Source organism: Diadema setosum, chromosome 1 (genome assembly GCF_964275005.1).
Source record: "Diadema setosum chromosome 1, eeDiaSeto1, whole genome shotgun sequence".
NCBI classification, from domain to species: domain Eukaryota; kingdom Metazoa; phylum Echinodermata; class Echinoidea; order Diadematoida; family Diadematidae; genus Diadema; species Diadema setosum.
The window spans coordinates 6,625,164-6,648,074 of record NC_092685.1 but is presented as its reverse complement, the minus strand read 5'-3'; the positions used below and the strand labels follow the sequence as shown (position 1 = coordinate 6,648,074).

General features: G+C 37.8%; 2 protein-coding genes across 2 annotated transcripts in view; both read left to right on the top strand.

Annotated features, from left to right (window-relative positions):
• The first annotated feature begins 4,569 nt into the window (after nucleotides 1-4,569).
• On the top strand, nucleotides 4,570-8,597 carry LOC140226209 (F-box only protein 48-like). The gene is made up of 3 exons (XM_072306701.1): nucleotides 4,570-4,642; nucleotides 5,664-6,044; nucleotides 8,397-8,597. Exons 2-3 carry the CDS (start codon nucleotides 5,754-5,756, stop codon nucleotides 8,556-8,558), a joined length of 453 nt encoding a protein of 150 aa, XP_072162802.1. The 5' UTR covers nucleotides 4,570-4,642; nucleotides 5,664-5,753; the 3' UTR covers nucleotides 8,559-8,597.
• Nucleotides 8,598-14,615: 6,018 nt separating this feature from the next.
• The window catches only part of LOC140233674 (serine/threonine-protein phosphatase 2A 56 kDa regulatory subunit epsilon isoform-like), an 81,682-nt gene continuing 73,386 nt past the window's right edge, over nucleotides 14,616-22,911 (top strand). The window contains exon 1 of the mRNA XM_072313776.1: nucleotides 14,616-15,607. Within this exon, the coding sequence (XP_072169877.1) occupies nucleotides 15,463-15,607 (145 nt within the window). The 5' untranslated portion in view covers nucleotides 14,616-15,462. The remainder of the gene's footprint in view (nucleotides 15,608-22,911) is intronic.

The following is a 22,911-nucleotide window of genomic DNA, read 5'->3' as shown; positions in this document are numbered from 1 at the left end:
GAAAATCGGACAATCGATGCAAAAGTTATGAATTTTTAAAGTTTTGGTGTTGAAACCGCTGGATGAGGAGACTACTAGAGGATATGACGTATGAGTGGACAACAATACAAAGAAAATATAAAGGAAATTCAACAAAAATTCACTTTTCTAGAATTATGAAAGAGCAATGGACCAACCTCTTTCAGAAAGCAGGGGGAATAATTGCTACCCCTAACATACGTCAATATCAAGTTGATGGAATTTGTAATTTTCATGAAAAATGGATTTTTGTAGAATTTTCTTTATATTTTCTTGGTATTGTTGTCCACTCATACGTCATATCCTCTAGTAGTCTCCTCGTCCAGCGGTTCCAACACCAAAACTTTAAAAATTCATAACTTTTGCATCGATTGCCCGATTTTCCTCAAACTTTCACTGATGTGTTCTATAATGTTGCTGCTTTCACTTAATCCACATTGCTCTTGGGGTTTATCTTCCCTTTAAGATGTTCCAAAGTCGCAGATAAATTCAGAAGACTTTGAATGATTTCTTTTGATACGCATTGATGCACAATTCGATGTGTCGTACAGAAAACCACTTGCACGACCGAGGCTGTGCTTTATAGACAAGTGAAATAGCAGCTTTTTTTTTTTTTTTTAAGTAGGCCTACACCTTGATTACTAGCATTTCAACTCCTTTTCACATTTCTCAATGAAAAATACATCAAATATAGCAAAATAAAATGATGAATAATATCTAGCTAGGATACACAATACGAATATTGCAAATATAATATTATAGAACATGGTGGTTAATGTAGGAATCTAAGTATAAATGCTGAAGAAATACGATGATGAAAAGCAAGCCTTGTTAAGCATAGGTCCCATCAGTATTGAAGTCAAAGTGTAAAGATCAAGATTAGGAGCATGGACACAACTTAAGACTATATTAAAAAACAAAAAGATAAGACAAAGAAATACTCGGGATATAGCAACCATTCTCAAATATACAGATATACAGATAGTAGAAGCAAACCCAATGCTGTACACAGATTGATGGTTCAGGTTGTTATTACAGCAATATTGACAGTAGAAGTATGCCTATAGAAATAATGCCGTCGGATCATTAGATGAACTATTTATATTTGGGGTCTCAGCAAAAGAGATTAAAGAAAAAGAAAACATGGACCAATAATATTCAAGAATCACGTATCAGCCAGATGCAATGAAGTGAGCACAACATGTGGTTCCTACTGTGACCACAACATGATCAACATTTGTTCTTTTTTAACATGCTTTCAGATATCCCAGTGAATTTTAACTGGCATTTACATGAAATACTACAAAGTCTTATACATGTACTTATAAATCGACCAATATATAGTTTTGCGAAGATGACAATCATGCAACCATTTTAATGGAAGTTCTTCTGCTTGAAAAAGTTAGATGCCAAGGTATAGTGTATAGTATACTGCGTGTCATCACTGTCTGGCGTAAAAGCACAGTAAAGAAAATACCGGCATGCATATATAAAATAGGCCCTAAATTTAAGAGAAAAATAATATCACATTGATATAGACGTACATGTACAGGGCTTTTCCAGTGCATGGTATAAATGATATTTCGATATAAGATTAAATAATTGCTATTTGAGCGGAAAAACACAACTAAACCTCAGCAGGAGAAAACTGAATAAAAATGGGACAGGGTTTATTATTATTATTATTTTTTTTTTTGGGGGGGGGGGTGGGCAATTAAGGTCACGCCAGAAAGAGAGAGTTTTGGAGGTGTTTGTATAAGAATGATGACGTCAAAATACAGACCCGGAGGGATATTAACTGCTGCATGTAATAGTTGTCATAATCATTTTTCTTCAATCTTCAAAGCGCTCGTCAACCCTGAATTTGACTTGTGTACTTGTCTTAAGGAAGAATATTATGACTGACGTGAGATCTTAGAATTAGGACAATTACAAAGTGTCAGTATACAACAAGCGGTCCCTTACCATTGTTGAGGTACCACTGGACCTGGTACCTGATCAAGTGATTTTTTAAAGCATACAGAGACTGAAAAGGGATGCAGCCTTCATATAGATAGATAGATAGATAGATAGATAAATGGTATTTTATTGAAGTATTCATGTCTCGCAGTCATACGACTGAATTGCACATAGAATTACATCGTAAAAGAGATAACAGATATTACAAAAAAAAAAGGTATATTCATACAAAATGAAACACGTAAAATACTGACATTAAAGGAGACCTCCGGATGATTTTCAGATTTTTACATTTGAACAACTATAAATTAGTTATACTGAGGACAGAGTTTCAGAATTTGTGATAATTGGGATGAAGAATAAGAATATTTTCAAAATTTAGAACAAATTGCAATGAACAAGGATGATGACATGGCAGAGTCACCATAAGAATGCATGAGTTGGGGTTCAAGGAAGCAGAACAAAAGAAGAAGGCATGCATAGATTATACACAGGTGAACTCGCAAGCAAGCGGTATTGTAATGGAATTACACTGCTACATTTCTGAAATATGTGAACCTCCTATGTCATCATCCTTGTTCAGTGTAATGTGTTTAAGGTTTTTCAAAGTATTGTTTCTCAGCTCAAGAACCACAATAAATTCCACAAATCTACATGACATGATGTGAAATTATGAAAATCGTCTGGAATATCCCTTTAAGAAACGAGGTCATACGACAGGACAATAAATGTGGACCTAGACAAACTGAGCAAGCCGTAAACATATACATCATAACAAAAACACAGATGATCAGGGTTCGGTATTCACACATTCTCTTTCGACACCTGCCTCACACATTATCACACTCCCTTTCGCTCTTTGTCACTTTCATTCGCTCTTTCTCTCATGTTTTTGCATGCGCACCACTACACTCGAACAATATATTACTAGTAGTACATTATTTATAGACCTGCTGATTTCCTATTCTCGTTGCACCCCTTTGATCACTATCGTGCACCTGATCATCAAAGCCTATACTGATCAATGAGATTCTTCTCGGGAAGTATCCACAGTGAATGCCTATTTAAATATATTACACTGAATTGATTACGGGGGATTCTAAAATGTGCAAAGTATATATAATTCCATTCCCCCAATAGGGTGAAAAACAGCAAAACATGTTCCAGACAATGAATTGGTGTAGTTGAGTAGAGATAAATAGAAGAATGAGGACAGAGGAAGAGGGGCATGGGTTGGAAGGAGAGATAGAGACAAAACCGGGTAAGCAGAAGAAACAGAGAGGATAAAAAAAGAAGGAAATAAGAAGGTGTATACCAACAAAGCGCCTATACGATATTGAATGGGTTATACATGCATGCGAGAACCAAGGGAGGTCAAGAGAGAAATAGGAATCGAAATGTCGGCTGCCTGAGCAAGTATTACACAGTTCTGCGTGGCAGGTGACACCTGTACATTGTGCATCATAACAAACAAATTATCCAATAATTGAAATAACATGCAAAATTAACGCTTTCATAAGTGTAAGCCACAGACCCTACACGCGCACATTATACCTCTTTACACAAAATATATCATCATTGTGGTGTAAATAGGAAGAAATAAGAGGGATCAAATCAATGAACATAAAAATTGATCAAAGTGACACGAAACTCATTACCCGAATATACGACATGCGACATAATATTGGGTAAACTAGTTCTTCTTCTCGTAAAATAAGTGTATACAGTTAAATATGATTATCATTGCATTAAAAAAAAACCATACAAATGTATTACAATCATACAGTACAAAATCACTGCTTAAAGCCGAATATGAGAGAAGCCGGAAAGGCCAAGAGAAAACGGGAAATAGGAGTATTGATCGCAACATACACACAACGGGAAATAAATTTTACGGGACATTGAAATGCCCTTGTGACCTTGTGACTATTTCTCAGCAAAGAACACACACTCATATGTCCCCCCCCCCCCCCAAAAAAAAAAAAAAAAAAGAACCATCCAATTATAATACACCCACCAAAATTATGAGCTCTTCGTCTCGACCGAGTTGTTGTCAACTTATTGGTACGTCTGATTTGAGGCTAGGTTGACCTTTGACACGCCCCTGAAAATTAAAATACAACAACAAAAACCTTTGGCGTCGGCGTTGCAATTGCGTGGACGTGTCTAATGTCCGTGTAGTGGTGAAGTGTGTGTGTGTGTTCCTGCAGGGAGGTCACCTCCCTGGTTCCTGTGTGTAACCAGTTGTTGACAAACTGTGTACGGGATGGTATCGGTGGTTGAGCAATAGCGTCAGGGAATTCCCGTTTTCTGACTCTACTCCCGTCTTCATGGTGACAGTGGTACTCAACGTGAATCCAGTCTATAGAAACTCTCCATTAATCCTTATCTATTAATGTATGGAATTCACGATCGTATAAACCTTCCTCCCGAATGCGAAAATATTCGAAGTTTGACGACTTAGCAGTTACTGTAGGTAAGTAAGTCCGTTGCGTGGGGTCCGAAGACACGCCTATCGTACTCTGCGGGCTCGTGCTGGGTCCGCTGTTCGTTGCTGATTTGTGAATAACAATGTCCTTTTAAATTCCGAACTGCATAGGCCTACGTGTTACTGCGACGTTGTGCTGATGCGGGGATCGGGATGTTGAATTTGTCTGATTTTGTGGTACACTTTTCTCAGAGGCCCATGACTTCTGATTATAGATCCTCTATTTTAATGGTTTTATTAAAAACTTTTACTAAATTCTTGGCAATTCGGATATCCCCGGCCCTGGGAGATTCCGTGAAGCAAAACTAAGCCCGGTCAGGTGTAGTCTCACCGGAACATATCCCCGACAATAACAGTTCGGTCTGTGTGGGGACTGGCTCATTGCATTTCAATGAAGCCTTCATCATGCTTGACTTTCCTCTTCAGCACAGGACTATATTATCAAACAGGCTACTCAGTTAACGAGAGTCTCGCAACCACACTCCTATCAGGTACCATATTCGAGAACTGAATCGCATCGCCATTCGTTCTTCCCAAGAACTGTAAGGAACTGGAATTCCCTGTCGTCAGAAATTGTTTCAGCGCCATCTGTGGGATCATTTCGAAACCGTCTAACGGTTGATCACAGTGGCTAATTTTTTTTTTTTCGTCAAATTTTCTATGTGCTTGTAAATATCTGTAAATAAATTGTATTATACTGTAAATAGCACCAGTCTGCAAGAATCTTCAGTCTATTGAAGGAGGCAGACTAAGAAGAAGACTTTGCTCCATGTAGATGCTCAAAACTTGTTGTTATTTTGATTTTCAGTTTTTGGTCTAGAACTAGTAATATTTATTATTATCTAGCTAGACTCTATCTAGATCCAGATTTAGTCATATCATGCAGATGTGACTGATCATAGGCTTCACAGAGCAGAATTTAGAAGCAGCGATATCATCAGTGACAGCTGAAATTAGTGATTGTTTATTGAAGTTTTTGCAAAATTAAAAATGGTAAGTATGGAAAATATTGGTAACAACAGTGATGAAAAATTTTCATTACAGTATCAATTAGTAATTGCAAAAGTAGTGATGGCAACAACAATAAAGGTTACGACAAGTTATTGTGCACATGATTGCAATAGATACAGAAACGTACAGGTAAAAACATTTGATAGCAGACATGCTAACTTTGCTTTTGCTCCTTCTTTCTTTGCAGAATTTAATCATCACAGCCATCATACTGCAGCAACAAGCAGGGCCTGTCCATTGCAACCTTATGTAACAGACTGCACAGACTTTAGTCTCGATGTCTTCTGGATATTTGGCAAAGAGGGCAGTAACAGAAACGTCTCCAGAAATGTCCCGTCACAAGAATGCCAACAGCTGTGACAATTTCATGTGGCACCTCCCACCGGAGGTCTGCCTCCAGATCTTCTCTGCCGTGGACATCCAGAGCCTGTGCAAAGCAGCCCAAACGTGTAAGGGTTGGAACGACGTCATTGAGAAAACAGACTACCTGTGGAAAATCCTCTGCCAACAGCACTGCGAGGACTGGGGGGATGTTATGGATGACAGGGCCAGTGGCTATACATGGAAGGTTGGCAATGTGCATTTTGCAGTTTTGCACTCTAGGATGCATTTGAGGATAGGGATAGGGAGCAGGCCTTTTGCAGTCTGTTTGTGTGTATGTGTGTGTGTGTGTGTGTGTGTGTGTGCTTCTTTGTCAAAAAGGATGAAATCTCAAGTCAAGGAAACATAATTTTGCCTCTCCTCACCTCTCTTATTTTTTTTTTTTTTATTTGTTGATCAACTCATCAAATCTAGGAAACCACATACATGTACATTGTATCTGTCTTTTGATCATCATATCTTTATTATTACTTTAACATTCATTGATATGGGTTTTTTCTTTCATTTCATATGTAGAAAAAAAATGGCCTCTCTCATATTGAATGATATTTTGGTCATATAAATACAAAGATTTGTGTATTTCTGTTGGGAAATTTACAACTGATCCACAGATTAAAACAAATTCTATAGGATTTACTTTTAGAGCAAAACTGTTTTTTTTTTTTTCTGATTTGTGCAAATCAAATTTAACCTATTCAATCTAATCTACATCCAATATAGGATTCACAGTTAAGAGTTACTAGTGAATTACGGACAAGATGATACATGTAATTTCTCCTACAAACTTTCCCTAGGGCTTAATGAGTGAATTGCATATAACAACCGTGAGAATACATGCTTGTGTCTTCCTCTTTGTAAATTCATGTGTTTGTGTGTCAGTTCGAATGGCAATTTTACTTTTTTTGTAAGCTTGTGACAGAATTTTTGTATTCACCTGTAAAATTCAGATACAAGGTATGTGCCCATAATTTCAACTCAAAGCATATTGAAAAAATCTATCATGCAATTTGTAATGTAGCGTTATCTGTGTCCTTATTTATTCATTTACTCAATTTTATTTACATCAAACAGGGTAGTCACATTCAGAGCCCAGGGGCCTGCTTTCTAAGTGACCCTGTTAATTAGAGTTATCAGATTCTTGTCTGAATGCATTCAAAGACACAAGTATTTACTGAATACATTTGAAGTGCAGTATGTAATCCATTCAGAGGTAAGAAAGCAACATTCTAAAATAATATTTGGCAGGGTTAATATAATTGTGATACAGATATGTACGATAACTATTTGAAGGAAACATATTTAAAGAAGAAAACCAATTTTAAGCACCAGTATGACAATAACAAATACTAACGAGTGTCATAGAGATGTGACTATCAATTGCTTGTTATCATGGCATGTAGAGTACTGAGTGTAGATTTGCTGATTAAAGTTAGATCAAGACAGCTGGACAAAAAAAAAAAAAAAAAAAAAAAAAATGGCCTGCCTGCAGTACTGGTCTTGCACTAGTTAGTCTTTATAATAGCACATACCATGTTTAATATCTGTATAGTTTTATAGGCTCTGTAATAATTATTTTATGCATTGAAAGATGCAATTGTTGATGATATGTGGAGTAATCACTAATCATGGTTCTTCAGATAGGTTTAATGAGGCTCTTCCTTTGCTAATATACAATTATGTGAGACTCACTCCACCCCAAAAAGAGAAATATATCATAAACCTATTTGTATGTGGATCAATAATTTTGACATGGCCTTCGATACTTTGCTCTGTCTCATTTATAGATCTCTGTAGTTATCTGGGATATTCTTTACACGGTATCATGGAAGGTCTTTTACAAATAAAATAAATGTTTTGGTATTTACAGCTTTTGCTCATGCATTGCTGATATAGTTGATATCAGGGTTGTCTGTAGGATATCATGCCTGCATTGTACTGTAGTGTCATTTTAGTTCAGCTCAGCCTTCATGTCTGTGCATGTTAAACATGTGTTTATTCAATGTCAACAAGGAACCATCAAGTTCCCCATAAATATACACAATGCAAGATGCAAATTACATTTATAGGGACTTGTTGACTTTGAAAGTCAACAAGTGTGAACATTGCTTTGATCAACTTTATGATAATTTCCACAAGTAGACTTGTTGATTACTAAATGTTTTTCAGATTTGTGTTGACTTGCCTGAAAAGAAATAAAAAAACAAATCTATGATTAACCAAAAATATGGCCCTGTAGTGATAGCGTGTTTAGGATATGTTTAGCCATTGGTATATGGCATTGAAAGAAACACATGCATTAGAGCAGTCCGCCCTACATAGTTACTTGGTTAGATACATCCATGAATTTGAATACAGCAGTATACTTGAATGGAAAATGGATATGAAATGAAGTGTCACTGTTGAGCCATTTCAGAGAAATTTCACAAAGATTCGTCGCCTGCAGTTATTATTGCTCTGTTTTGCTACTCTTGGCATCGTGTTTGCCTTCAAGATACGTGCATTGAAAGTTTTATTCTCTCTCACATCTTGTGCTTTGCAGGAAACCTTTCAGCGTAACTTTGCCCACCAGGCCATCAAAAGGAAATGGCTGAGAGGTGACTTCAGTTCCTTCCACTCATACCGGGATCTTCCAAGCAGGGTCATGTGCATTATGGATGTGCACACGTGGGGACAAATACTGGAACTTGAGCTGCAGCGATAGACTTCTAGCCTACCATTGTTATTATTGATATAAATGTATATATATATATATATATATATATACATGTATATATATTATTTTTGCATGATAGGAGATATCCCCCACAAATCACACAAATTTGCTAAAATTGGAAGCAGGAAAATAATAACCTTGGCTAATTCCGTGAGATGGGACTAAAAAGGATGGCTAACACTTATTTTGTAGGCATATGGCATCTCAATGGCATCTAATGAGATGCCATGAGGGTTAAAAAGAAAACAAAAATGTTGTGATCACCTGGCTGTTGTGTTACTGGCATGGTGCTCTTAATTTATTTTACCCTCAATTCTATCATATTGTCTTTGCAGTACCTATGATGGTTTGGCATTTTGTTCCTGTGAGGCAATTTGTGCAAGAACCTGACAGCACAGATACCTTTGTACCAGAGTAGGGGGAAAAGTATAATTGTTGACATTGCTAAGGCAATGATATGATGATATCAGAGACTCCAACTCTCCCGTTTTTGACGGGAGATCTCCCGCCGAAAGCCCATTTTTGCAAAATCTCCCGTTCTCCCGCTTGAGATTTAATTTCTCCCGCCCTGGCTCTGTGTCTCCCGCTTGAAATGATTTCTTACTTAATATCATTGTATGTTGAAAAATAAGCCTTAGATAGCACGAGAGAGCATCTAGAACCCTAGAGCTTCCAGGGTCCTTAAGCCAGGTTGTAAGCGGGCCCTGGACCCCGGCCGCAAGGAACTTCGCGCTTCGCGCACATCAAATTGGAGTCTCCCGTTTGCTAGGGATTTCAGGCGGGAGAATCTCCTGATCAGAAGGTGCTTGGGGTTGGAGTCTCTGTGATATAATGTTAGTAAATGTCGTTATCATTTTATAGCAATTTTATGAAGCCCCTTGGAGACAGTTTTCTTCAGTATTTTGTAGACTTTGCCTTAAGCCTTCACTGACTCGAGGCCTCGGGTGATTTCTCCTACAATTTCAGAGCCAAATTTACTACAGTCAAACATTAGTTTTGTAAATGTGTATTGAATCATGTGCAATATATTGTATTGTAATGGCCTCACCTTGCAGCATCACAGTCAGCCATGCTACTTTCTAATAGGGACTTCCCTGTGAGGATAGAGTGTGCAAATTAGAGGCATTTGATGGAGCTGTCAGTGATGACTCTTTAAGCAATAAAAAAGAACCAGCATCACAGAAGTCCGGTGGAAGTGAGGTTGCTTTCCCATACATCTCAGATGATGCCACCTCATTTTCCCTCTTTGGCAATACCATGGCATCATTGACTTTGAAGTGACAAGATTGTGACCATATTTTATATGAAGTAAATCTAATATGAAGGTTTGCATTTTAGCTGCAGATATAAAATTCTATACTTATGTTGACGTTTTATATTTATGTGTATATAAAAAAAAATATTTTATTTACTGGCTTTAAATGTTATTATATGAGACTTATTCAGAAACATTTAAAAATACCTTATATAACATATTGTTCCAGCCAATTCAGAATTTGGCTTCAATAAGTTTTATCAGATAAAACTGTATATTTTTATTACAAGTATGTGTACATGTTTGTCAAGTCCGTTGAATCTTGATTTTTGAATATTAGACTTGATTGAACGGTATTACATATTTGACCTACTTTTGTAATGCTGTTAATCAACATTTCTTATGGCTAGATAGAATTCTTAACTGTCTAATCATCAGGTCAATTGACTGATATATGTAAACCCTCTTTATTTCTATTACTATATGTGTAACTACCCTGCTGTGCTCTAGTTTTGGACGATGCAAGTGATACAAATATTGTCTAGTACAGGTAGTTATTCTTAAAAAGTGAATGACTGTAAGTCATATTTAACTTCAGACACTGCAAATTATACTGCATTATTCATATTTTTACAAACACGCAGCATATGTATTTTGCAAATCAGGACCTTTAAGAAGTTCAAGAGTCATTGAATTCAAGATTGAGAAGTATGTTGATGGAATTAGGAGTAAGTGGACTTGTATTACATGTATCCATAGCAAGTTCTGTGCACAGTCAAGATTTCTGCCTGGGAGAAAATATACATTGCATTTGTGTAATGGCAATCATTATGATAGTGTGATATCATGTGGATGTCATTTTGTTAACATCAGCTGACTTTCACAATTTGCAAAGATAAAAGTGCAGCAAAATATGGCATATGCCTTATTCTATTTTGGCACATGCCTTATTCTATTTTGGCATATTTGCTGGGAATTGTGGCATCGTCAATGTGTTTAAAGGGACTGTACAGTACTGGTTGAGGTGGGGATTCCTGTTTTGAACATTCCTAAGTGAGATAATGAGAAACCTCTTATGAAATATGAAAGAGCATGTAATTTTAAGAAGGATTCAACATTTATTTGATGAAAATTGGTTTGCGAATGGCTGAGACATCAAAAAAAAGGGATGATAATAAAAGGCGACAGGCCACGCCTTTTATTAGGATCTCTTTGTTTCACCTTGTTTTTGGATATCTCAGCCATTTCAAAACCGATTTTCATCAAATAAACTTTTGATACCTATTAGAATTGCATGCTCTTTGATATCTCATAGAGTGGTTTCTGAATATCTCTCAAAATGTTGAAAGCTAAATCCTCACCTCAACCAGAACTGTACTCACCCTTTAAAATCAACTAGCAAAATCTCAAACATTTTGTGGCTGATTTATACTGGGCTCGCAGTCTATTATTATTCATGATGTCATAGAGGACTCTTTGTTTCCTCTTTTTTGATTGAGCCAGCAGTTTTATTAAATTTGGTATGCATTGGATTCATGAACATGCACTGTTTTTACAGTTGGAGCATGTACAAGTACAGACATGTAACATAGTCTGCACTCAGAACCATGAATGACTTGTTTGCCCTTGCCACACATATGGCTGAAGTAAAATTTCCTGTAGGTCACAGTTGGGGAACACACTGCTAAATGTTATTTCATTATTTCAATGAAATTGAATTAAAAAAATGCTATATGTTGTCATTGTCCTGTATCTGGCATTGTTGTGATGCTCTATGCAGCATAAGGTGAAACAATAGGAGGACAAACACTTTACTTAAGACAGCAAGGAAATATTAAGTTTTGTGTTTGCTGAATAGTTGGCAAGCATTTCATACCAACTGCACCAACTTGCTCACAGTCCAGGCGTGAAATGGATTCAAATACTTTCGGTCAATGTTTGAAGAGCATGCATCAACTTCACATTATAAAAACAATTTTGCTTTTATCCCATACAGTCAAACTCAACGAACTGAAGGCATATTTTCTCTGTGCTTGTGTATTTGTCTGTGTGGACAGCTACAGTGTATCTGATATGAAAGTTTGTAACTCAGTATAGGCCTACTATCTAACACTTTTGTGAGAAGGTCCAGTTCTTCTTTATTTTTGACACAGATTCAACTTCAGTATAGTATTATCCAGATTGTATGCACAAACGATGATGATAAATGAAAAATATAACTCAAATCCCAAAGAAAGTGCATACTGTAACTTGCACAATGATAGGTCAGTAGCGTACCCTTCATTATGCCCTTCCTTGTGTGATACATTGTGTTGATATCCCAGATACATTTACTCTTTTTTTTTTTCACGTAACACTCTTTGCTTTTCTTGTTTATTACACAATATGTGGTAGTGTGACATTGTAAGTCCAGCTTTATTCTTTTTTGCTGCTTTTGCTGAGAAGACAAAAGAATGCTTATACAACATGTATTATAGAATTTAAAAGTGTGTGTTCTACCATCTTAAAGGAAAAAGAAATGTGCAATGTAATTGATAGTGTCATCAGAAGATATGAAGATATGAGAACAGTATCCAAAGATTACATTTGTCTGCTGCATGTTGTACTACGAGGTCATAGTCTCCTTTAGTGTTGGCAGAAGACTTCATTTGAATCGGCCTCACATTTGCCCTTAATTGTTTCACTTAAGATTTTTTTAATAAGGTGCAAATGGAAACATTATTCCCTGTTATAGTAAAATAATGTTGCTGAGAAATTGCATTTATATATAGCAGTTGGCATGAATGGCATAATTGATATGTCTGAATCTTAGGGCGTAAATAATTTTGTTCAAGGGAATCTGTCACTGTCTGTGAAAAGAAAGGTCCATTAATTAATCATTAATCTGTGGTCATTATTATAAAGAAAACATGTAATATGATCACATAGTTATTAATATATATATATATATGCTGCACAGTGCACATTAACTATAGAATAGCAAAATATTAAATGGCAATGGTGACAGTCTACATGAATATAAAATCTATATTATGAATAAAGAATTTCTACTGAATCTGGTTGGACTGTTGTAATAGTGAGTTTCTTTGGTCTGAGTTGATAGTGTACGTATAATGCACATTGGGTTTCAGTGACATGATGGGAATGTCAAATTTCTGCAATAATTTTCTTTTTAAATTGCAATGTTGAGCATTTCAGGAAAGCTGACTACAGTCGAATACATGTGTACACTGCATGTATAGATGTTAAATAGATGCAGTCCAACCTCGACTGCTAGGCTATCTCTTGTCTGGACTTCTGTATCATCCAAACATGTTCCCACAATGAAGATGTAAATAAAAAATATGAATAAAGGCAATTTCAAACTCAATAAAAACTCCCACAAAACTCTTGCAATTTACCTATAACATTCCCAACAGAAACATGTTAGGAATTTTACATTAAGTTATTTCATTTTTTGTAAAAAAAAAAAATGGATAATGCTGTCTTGTTAAGCTAGCATAAGTAACTCTACTGTTGTGGTGTACGCTACATTTAGCTACTACTGGGTCAGCATCTACATGTACATATATAGAGCTGTAAACATTGTTTCCCTCATATCTGGCCAAATGGCTTATCTAGACGGTTGCCAGTCACTGACATAGCCGATAGCAGAGTTCCGATTGTAGATAGGTAGACAGATAGATAAACACACGAGTGTAGTCACATATTATGCTAATGTGCAAGAAAGTTGACAACCTTGTAACACAGGAAATAATTGCATTCAAAATGGGACCAATATGATGTTGGTGAATATGAATAATATTTTCTCATATTCATGAACACAGGAAATAATTGCATACAATAACTTTAAAATAAACATATTATAATGGATCTCTATAAAGTTTTCCTTTTTTTCAAACAGAGACAAAAAATATGATTATTTCAAATTGCAATGCAAGGAAGCTAGTTTAGAAAGTAACTGATTTCCAAATACTTTTTAGTACTCACACAGTATAATGATTGTCTCATTTCATTTAGCACTAATCTATTACTTCTAATGCATTGCTTCCATTCAAAGTGACTATCTTCTGGGGTGGATCTAGGAATTCTGTAAAGGGGAGGCGCACGCACCCCCTCCCCATTTTCTTTTTATTTTAACAAAAAAAAAATAAAAAATAAAGAGGGGGCACACGCCCAGTGTGCCCCCTCTGGATCTGCCACTGATCTCGGAAGATTTTTTTTTTTTTTTTATATCTCTTTTGCTTTCGCCTTTATCATAAGGAAAATCTTTTAGAAACACCACAATAGAAATATTTATTAGTAAAATAACTTGTGTAAAATGTCTTGTGTCGAAAAAAATATTATGTACTGCTTTGGATTACTCCGATTTGTGGATGTTTTCTTTGAACGAGAACTATGAATATACGTCTAGCTATGGAGAAGATACTACTAGTAGTAGAATAAATTGGTCATGCGACCTCTACGGTTTGGAAAAAAAAAAAATCGCCCATCGTACACCTTCGCAGAATTGACCAATGAAATGTAACAATTTCTATCACATGACCACTCATCAGGTCAGAGAGGCTAGCAACCCAAACTCGCAATGGTACCGATCTGCGGTAACACATGCAAAGTCTATGCAGATTATAATTCAGCGGCGCCCGATCATGTACCTCTCTACCTACTTTCATCTGCGGTCGTCGTGAGTGTGCGAGTGTGTATACTAGTAATGTGTGGTTCATATTGGTGGTGCATTGCATGTTGTAGGTACGCATTGGCGATCTGTGTACCGGGAGCTGTAATATTCACGAAAGGGTGCATTGAAAGACAGCAAGGCAGGCAAGCCTGCTAGTAAGAATCAACAATTTCAGGATTTTTCATGGATTATTGACCAAGCGATTTCATGAGTGCTTCGGAACGATTATCATGATTTTGGAGAAAATCTCACGCCTGTGCAACTCGCCGTTTTGCCCTTCTTTCGTAGTTATTTACATCAAGGCGCAGACCCAGCATCTGAAATCAACGTGAGAACATCTCGGTCTTACCATCAAACTGGCGAGGTTTCCCCATATCGGTGATCAAATACTCACAGTTATCGTACACCATTTCTCTTGACGTCAAGAGCATCTGAAAAGTCTTCGGCTGAAGCAGACCACATGTGAAATTCTGTGAAATTAGACAGAGATCTAGTCTAGAATCGAGATTCCTCTCGCTGCTGATGTGGACTTGGGAATCGGGAATTTGTGAGGTTTCTTTTTCCTTTGCTTCTTCTGTCTATCTAGCGGACCCACTCTAAATTGTATTGTAACATACAGTATGAGTCTCTAACCATTTTAGCTTATCAGATCAACCCAGCCAGCAAGTGAACCACAGTTTTCCTTCCATTGAATGTCGGTGCTGTGCATGTGCATTCATTCACTTCACCATTGCATCTGTCTGGGCAGGTCTCGGACAGTTGTTGGGTTGAAGAACCCAACCCCACACCACCCACCAGTGTTTTCAAGCTGACAACAGTGTTGAGCTGTTCCACAAGTTCAACTTTTTATTCAGTGAATTCATACGAAGGGGTGCAGCAACGACACTGATTTCCAAACGCATCAATGCATCACCTTGAACTGTGAACATAGTGCAATTTTGTCATCTTGTTGGGCCACAATGTCATCAGGGTCTACTGCAGTCGACAAGATTGATCCCTTTGCCAAAAAGTCTTTACGCAAGGGGAAGCAAAAGAAATCGCAGGGGTCATCTCAGTATCGTCTGAGTAACAACATAGAACTCCAGCCCTTGGCTTTGTTGAAAGGTGAGCATGAAAATGAAATTGCTTAATAATAGAGGACTTGCTTTCAAATGAGCAGGTAAATCTCTGAAAGAGTAGATCTAACGTTCGGCTCAGTGCCAGTCTGGCAGTGGCATCCACTCACTTGACACAGTCACAGCTTCACTAATGAATGGCTAATGCGTGGCTGTTTAAAAACTTGGTGACTTGTCCGTATGATTACAGAAATTTTGTATTTTTTTTTTAACTTACATACAACTATGATTCATAACTCTTAGAACCTAATGTAGATTCTAGATCATGTTTGCTTTATTTTGGCATTAAAAAAGTTTTGAGAAACAATTTATAACTTGCCAAAAGTATCAATTCAATGCTTCGTCTGCACACTGTACACTTTTATAGCTCACTGTGCACTTTAAAAAGGTCTCGCCGACGTGATGTGCGACACTTACAGGAGCTGCAAAAAATTGTAGCAGCACATGCACCGAAACAATAGCTTGATTTGTATATGTGTAGATCTATTAAACAGACAACCAAAGATTTGCGCACACACTGATCTCATGAGGAAGCACCTTGATTTAATTTACTTGAATTTACATGTTAGTGCAGCGATTTGCAGACAGATAGGTTTTGAGATCTGAAATGCATATTCTGTCCCATGGGCAGTGCTTGATGGTTCACCATAGAGTTCTATAATGCCCAATATATGTCCAAGCAATATTGATCTAGTTGATGTGATTACATTGTAACAGATTCTACATAAAATTGAGGTAGAAAGTGTGAATATGTAATATTTTGGGGCTGTTACAACTTAGTACGAGGGGTTTCTCAATGATAAAAGTGCAAGAATCCTCATCAGACATTATGCTTCAAAGAAAAATGGACAATCATCTTGGACCTACTCGTGTGTACATCGTACATGTATACCATCTGTATCAACCCGATATGCCAAAGCATCCCACAAACCACCACACATTGAGCCAAGTGGTGGGCTTTTGTGGTTGAATGGAATGCTGTTTGACAAATGAAGTTACTAAAATTTATGCCATTGCATACAGAGCTAGCCACGACATACATAACAGTGACGATTGGGAAAGCTACACAGTACAACATGACCTAGTAATATTATAACACTTCCCTCGTTCACCCGTTGCCGCCATAGCCGGAACCCAAGCAGGCTTGGTATGTGAGTGTGTGTGTGTGTGTACAGAGGATTGTGTTTATGTATGTTGCTGCCTGTGGATACTAAAAGAGGAAAAGAAACAAAAACAGATGGGATCAGAATTTAAGTTTAATTCCCATTATTTGAAAAAATAAAAATAAAATTGCTAAGGACAGTGGACATACATGTGTACTTTGGATTAGATTAGATACTACAAGTTGTGATTCCCTGACTTGAGATACATGTAATATTCATTCATTTGAAATCATAAAGGGTCTACACCTGTAGATAAAGCACTGATCAGTTGAGTTTCACTGCAGATACTCTGTCCCTGCTTAGGAGGCACATAGAAACATGCATTTTAAGAGCAAACAGTGCACACCATAAGTGTCCAAAGAAATTTTCCAAACACACCGAACACAAACTTAGATATTGTTTACAGTGTTATGTGATTGCGCACACTTGTAGCTGACTGTGTGCATGCTGCTGAAGTACAGTGTATGTTCATTGTGCCATCAGTGAGTATACCTTATACTTTTTTTGCTGCACACTTTTTGCATGCCCATGCATATTAGGAAGAAAATGAATAGTGCACATTCATGTGACTTATTTCAACCCTTGTGATTGGCAACATTTGTGAACCCATTTTGTAATAACTAGAATTTGCCATTATCACTGGATGTCAGTTGGATTGACATCAGTTTACATAACATAACATACATACATTGTACCTTGGATTTGCCCCTCGTTGTCATTAGATGACATTAATAACTTTGTTGGGCGCTGTGCAGAAATTGTATTACATGGACAAAGAAATATCCCATTGGGGCTATATTTGTTTTTGTCATGACTCCAGAACCTCTCTAAGTTAGACTTGAAACTGTTTACAGATGGGCTGTCAACTACAAATGGTGGCAACTTATTCCATTCACTGATAACTCTTTGAGAGAAAGAGCACTGTCTCACTTTAGACTTTACATGTTTCTTCAGTATCTTAAATTTATGACCACGCGTCCTTCCTCCAACTGAGAACTCAAAAAACTCTGAAGACTTCATATCATCAATCCCATTCACAATCTTAAAAATCTGAATCATATCAGCTCTACGCCGTCTATATGCCAATGAAGGCAATTTCAAGTGTTTAAGTCTTGCTTCATAACTCAGAGGTCTGAGTGGATGCATCAGTCTAGGACCCCGTTTACAGTGCGAGGCTCGGCCGCGCCCAGCCCGCCCGAGCCCAGCCCCGCTTCAGTGTAAACGCGCAAAAGGCCAAATGCGAGGCCAAAATTGGCCTCGCATTTGGCCTCGCTCTGGAGGTGGTCTCGGCCGCGGCCGAGCCCTGCCTCTTCTTGGTGTAAACGCAAACTGGGCCAAATGCGCGGCCAATTGCGCGGCCAATTTTAGTCTGGCTTCCAAACCCTCTGCCTGTATCTTTCGCTATTCAGGATATTAACCCCCTCAACGTCGAAAACTAGTATAGTTTAAGGTGGTTTTGTCCTGCAAAGGATTTTTTCCTTCGGCAAAGGCCTTTGCCCGAACGGCGACTTCGTCGCCAATGAATTCATTTGGCAAAGGGTCTGAAAACCAGACAATAACAAATTGCGTTTGTTTACAAGCAGAGCGCCACTACGACAAAAGCGCGGCCGAGCCCAGCAGTGTAAACGGACAAAATTGCGAGGCTCGGCCGTGCAATTGAGGCCGGACTCGGCCGCGGCCGAGCCAGGCCCCGCACTGTAAACGGGGTCTAGTAGCTCAACGCTGTACATTCTCTACTTTGACAACATTCTTCTTCCAATGTGAATGCCACACTGAAGAACAATATTCTACAGTCGGTCTTACAATAGACTTGTACAGTTGAATAAACCCTTTCTCATTGAAAGTAGAAAATTTCTGTCAGAATAAAATCTTGTGTTGGGGAAGCAGGTGTCTTATTCCAATTATATTTTCCGCTAGCGTGACTATGGTCAAGATGAGATCCACTCCCCAATTTTCTTCTCCATCAGTCTCAGTTAAAATGAGCTGCATACATAACAATTGTAGGTGTACAGTGTATGTGTTTTGTGCATTGTGTGTACATGAAAGTAAGACAGACAAGAGAGTTGTCTTTCACACGTTGTTAGTGTTAGTATCACTGTTGCTTTTTGACTATCATAAATTATTTAGAAACTACAAGCTGTGCCTATATGTACTATACTGAATAGGATCGATATATACTGTATGTGTGCACTGGTATCCATTGAACGAGATGTATCCATTGTAAAAGACTATGGTACATATACACTCTAACAGCATAAATTGCAAGTGTATTATACATGTAAAATACCAGGGCTCGACACTAACGGTGGCCCGGTGGCACGGGGCCACCAAATTGAAAGTCGGGCCACCAAATTTCAAAAAAGGGCGAATTTGGTGGCCCGCCTCGGGCCACCAAATTTTTTTGAAAAGTATGTCAATTAATTCGAAACTTTTTGCGCCGGAAATTAGCAGTTATATTTGTTTAAAGGATGGATGAAAAGGACTGAATGAGTGCCTGAGAGTGAGTGTTGCGAGTTTGTTGAGGTTTATTTATGAGTAGATGTATGTCCAACTTCCAATTCTTACTATGACTGGATAAAACTTAGATATTTGACTCATTAAAAAAAACCCACAGGACTTTTAATGTTTTTTATTGTTTTTTTTTGGGGGGGGGCCACCAAATTTTTCTCTCGGGCCACCAAAAATTTGAAATTGAGGATTTCGGTGGCCCCATCGGGCCACCAAACAAAAAAGTTAGTGTCGAGCCCTGAAAATACCTATTGTTGTACATTACTTCTATGGTACATGTAGATACTGAATCCTTTATGAATGCATGATGCATTTATAAAATAGTGTGATCAATGCTGAAGGCAGGCAATGCCTTCATATTCAGTGGCACCATCTTATATTGTTTCTTCATAAATGGCTGGTCTACCTACACATGTATGTATATGCACTGGTACAGAGGATCCCCCCCCCCCCCCCCAGCTTCTGTCAAAACTAGGACTAAAAAAACTTGATCATTTAAAGACCTAAATTGTCACTAGAAAGATGGTAAAATTATACCGTTGGATGCTGAAATTACACTATTTTCTCCATACACTGGAAATGAGTGGATGTACTGTAGTACACTTCTACCAAAGTATAATTAAACTTGGTCAAATACAATTTTGTATTGCCACGTAGTGAGTACGTATTTAGGGGGAAGCTTTGGGCTATGGGGTCAAACGGTTAAGTAAAAGTGCTAAAATTCCACCTGTTTTCCATATTTTGAAAGTGGCTTGAAGTATTTACCATCATGAAAATTGGTGTACATGCTTACCAAATAATGATTACAGCTGTATATTATGCCAGTCATGCTAAATATTCATCTCACATTGGTAATACAAACTTGTGTATGTACCGGTACTGTAGACCTAATGGGAGAATAATGGGATCTGGCAGAAGCATACCAGTTGCCATAGGGACATTTCTGGTTTTTCTAGACAGCATGTCCACCTCTGCCCAGTGTGTAAATGTGTCCAGAACTGCATTGATTTTTGGTACAAATTTGACAGAAAGGCAAGATACCAGTGAATTTATCATTAAATTTATCATTAAATTTATCATTAGTATGGATAAGGAGAAGAACATGTGCTGTGAGAGAAATGAGAAAAAGGCAAGTGAGAGAAAAGCATGGTCTCCCTTGCATTGACATTTTCAGGATTCGACTGCCATTATTTGTTAGAAATGCAATAAAAATTCCAAGTGACACAGCATATAAACGATGGAAGTGTGGCGTGCTCAAGGTGTCATACATTGCGGCTGTGTAGAGCAGTAACTTACATGTATGAGTCTATCGACAGGTGGGCAACATCGCTTTCCTAATGTATCCCACAGTAGGGAAATACATGTAGCTCACTGGATTTCTAGACTGCCCGTAAACTGTTAGTTGATGTAGCTGTCAGATGACACATTTCCAGTTAGAAATCTTAAGGGAACCATCAGACAAGGACTTTGCGTAAATTGCTACATGTATATACAGTGTACGACAGATGCGCCACTCATTAAGACACGTCACACCTCTTTTCGTGTCAAGAATTCCTACCAGCTCCCCAAAAGGACAACATTTGTGCATTCTCTTGCCAGATTGACTGTTCTTAATGATAATTCCTTGATACCATCAACATCATGCATCGAAGATGGATTTATATTGTTGTGGCTGGCTGGCCCCTGCATGAACCCAGTTGCAACCCCCATGCTTGAAATGTCTTATATCATATCTAGTTATAACTATTGTACATTTATGCCTGAGCTGTGGCCAATACTTGAAGCACAATCTGTGAATGTACATGTAATGCTGCTCAAAACTCCATACTAAGTCATGAGGTCAAAGATTAGTACCTGGTAGTTTACTGAAATTTGTAGATTTTGAACCTCAGTTCAGAGTTCTTTCTTTCAGCTTTGGTTGTCGTCATCAAATTGCAAGGTTAAAAAGGATTCTTAGTCCCACATCGTGTATATGGGGGTCAGTTTATCAGAACTGCAACAATCACTCATTCATCAACAAAATGAACAATTCAACTTAGTATGCCAAAGTGGTTCACCTGTCTAAATTCATGTTTGCGTATTACACAGTGGAAAGTCTGAGGCAAGACAAACGAGGGTAAGAGAGCTAAACAATGTTGTTGGGGTTTTTTTTCTCCTCAATTCGTCTCTGTTGTCGGGTTGAAAGTGCTAAGAGATGAAACTGCATTGGTTGTTCGTGCATAGTCTCTACAATCTGTGTCCATTTGGGGCTCTTGTCCTGAAGCAGAAGCTCCCATAACAGTATCAATTCATTAGACTTGATTATTCAGAAGCAATCGGCATTGAAGGCATGCATTTCATGAAAACACATAAACAGACAAAAGTCATGCATGGAGCCATGCTAAAGATTTTTCTTTGGCATTTTTTTGTAGTTATTGTTTTGTTTTGTTTTATTTTGGTTTGTTTTTGTGTGTGTGTGTTTTTGGTTTTTTTTTAGAGCAGAACTAGATAAACAAAAGTCTTCCATAGCCTCGAGGCCCCCTTTAAATGTTGTATGCCCGGAGATGCACTTCTAAGTCCTGCTGACAGTATGTGCCAAATGTTTTAATAAGCATCAAATGTGGCTTTACGTGTAGATTCATGATCTAAAAATAAGAAGCATCGATAATATTTTTTCCCCATGGCCCCAAAGATTACTCATAGTAAGTCTTCCACTGTGCTGTACGGTTTTGTAGCTGAATTTAGACCTTCATTGATATGGTTCGTGCAGACAGCATGGCATGTATGTACAGTGTACAGTAGACCTACACACGCGTATTGAGGCTATTGTAAGGAAGCAACTGACAGAAATTTGCTTCTGTTGAAGCAGGTCATGAACACTAATTATGAAGTTCTTAGGAAAGAGACGAACAAGATATGGCTAGACTATAATGGCAAGGTGTTTTTATAGCTGACATATATGAACAGTGTGGTAGTACACTTTGTATTTTGTTGGTAAATGAAAAAAGGTTTACTCATAATGTGTGGTGTATTGTGGAGATAACGTCTGCATTTCAAAGGGCCTACATGCATGTAATAAATATGCATTTCCTTACGTTCACAAGGATATGACATCCTGTCAGTCGCGATGAGGGCACAACTCTGATGTTGGCTTATTGTCAGGAGAAAAAAATGGCTCATCCAGCGTGCAAGACGAAAATCAAGTGAGGAGTCATGTAGAATAAAGTGATATGGCCACATGATGTAGCCATGCTACCATATACAGTTTGACCTCGATTATCCGGCCTCCTTTTATCCGAAAATCTCTATTATCCGGACGCGTTCAAGTAGTGAAGGACTCTTTTTTTTCATCCTAAGATTGAGAAAAAAACAGTGACTTTCATGGATCTATTTCACTGATTTCATAAGATGTGCATGATAGGTTTCTCAATATCTAATGAGGTAAAACATTTATGATTTTCACATAATACTTTATTTTTGTGAACAGTGGTTTGCGCAGGCTAGCATAGATTACACCACCAATGCGGGGTACGCTACCTGCCTAGCTGCCAGTGCACTGGGATGGCAGCTTGGACGGCAGCTACACGTACATACATTAACACTGTGTCCCTCATATCCGGCCAATTCGCTTATCCGGATGAGC

Coding starts and splice junctions, on each gene's coding strand:
- LOC140226209 (XM_072306701.1), top strand. CDS start 5,754: ATGTCTTCTGGATATTTGGCAAAGAGGGCAGTAACAGAAACGTCTCCA. Junction 6,045..8,396: donor CCAGTGGCTATACATGGAAG/GTTGGCAATGTG, acceptor TGTGCTTTGCAG/GAAACCTTTCAGCGTAACTT.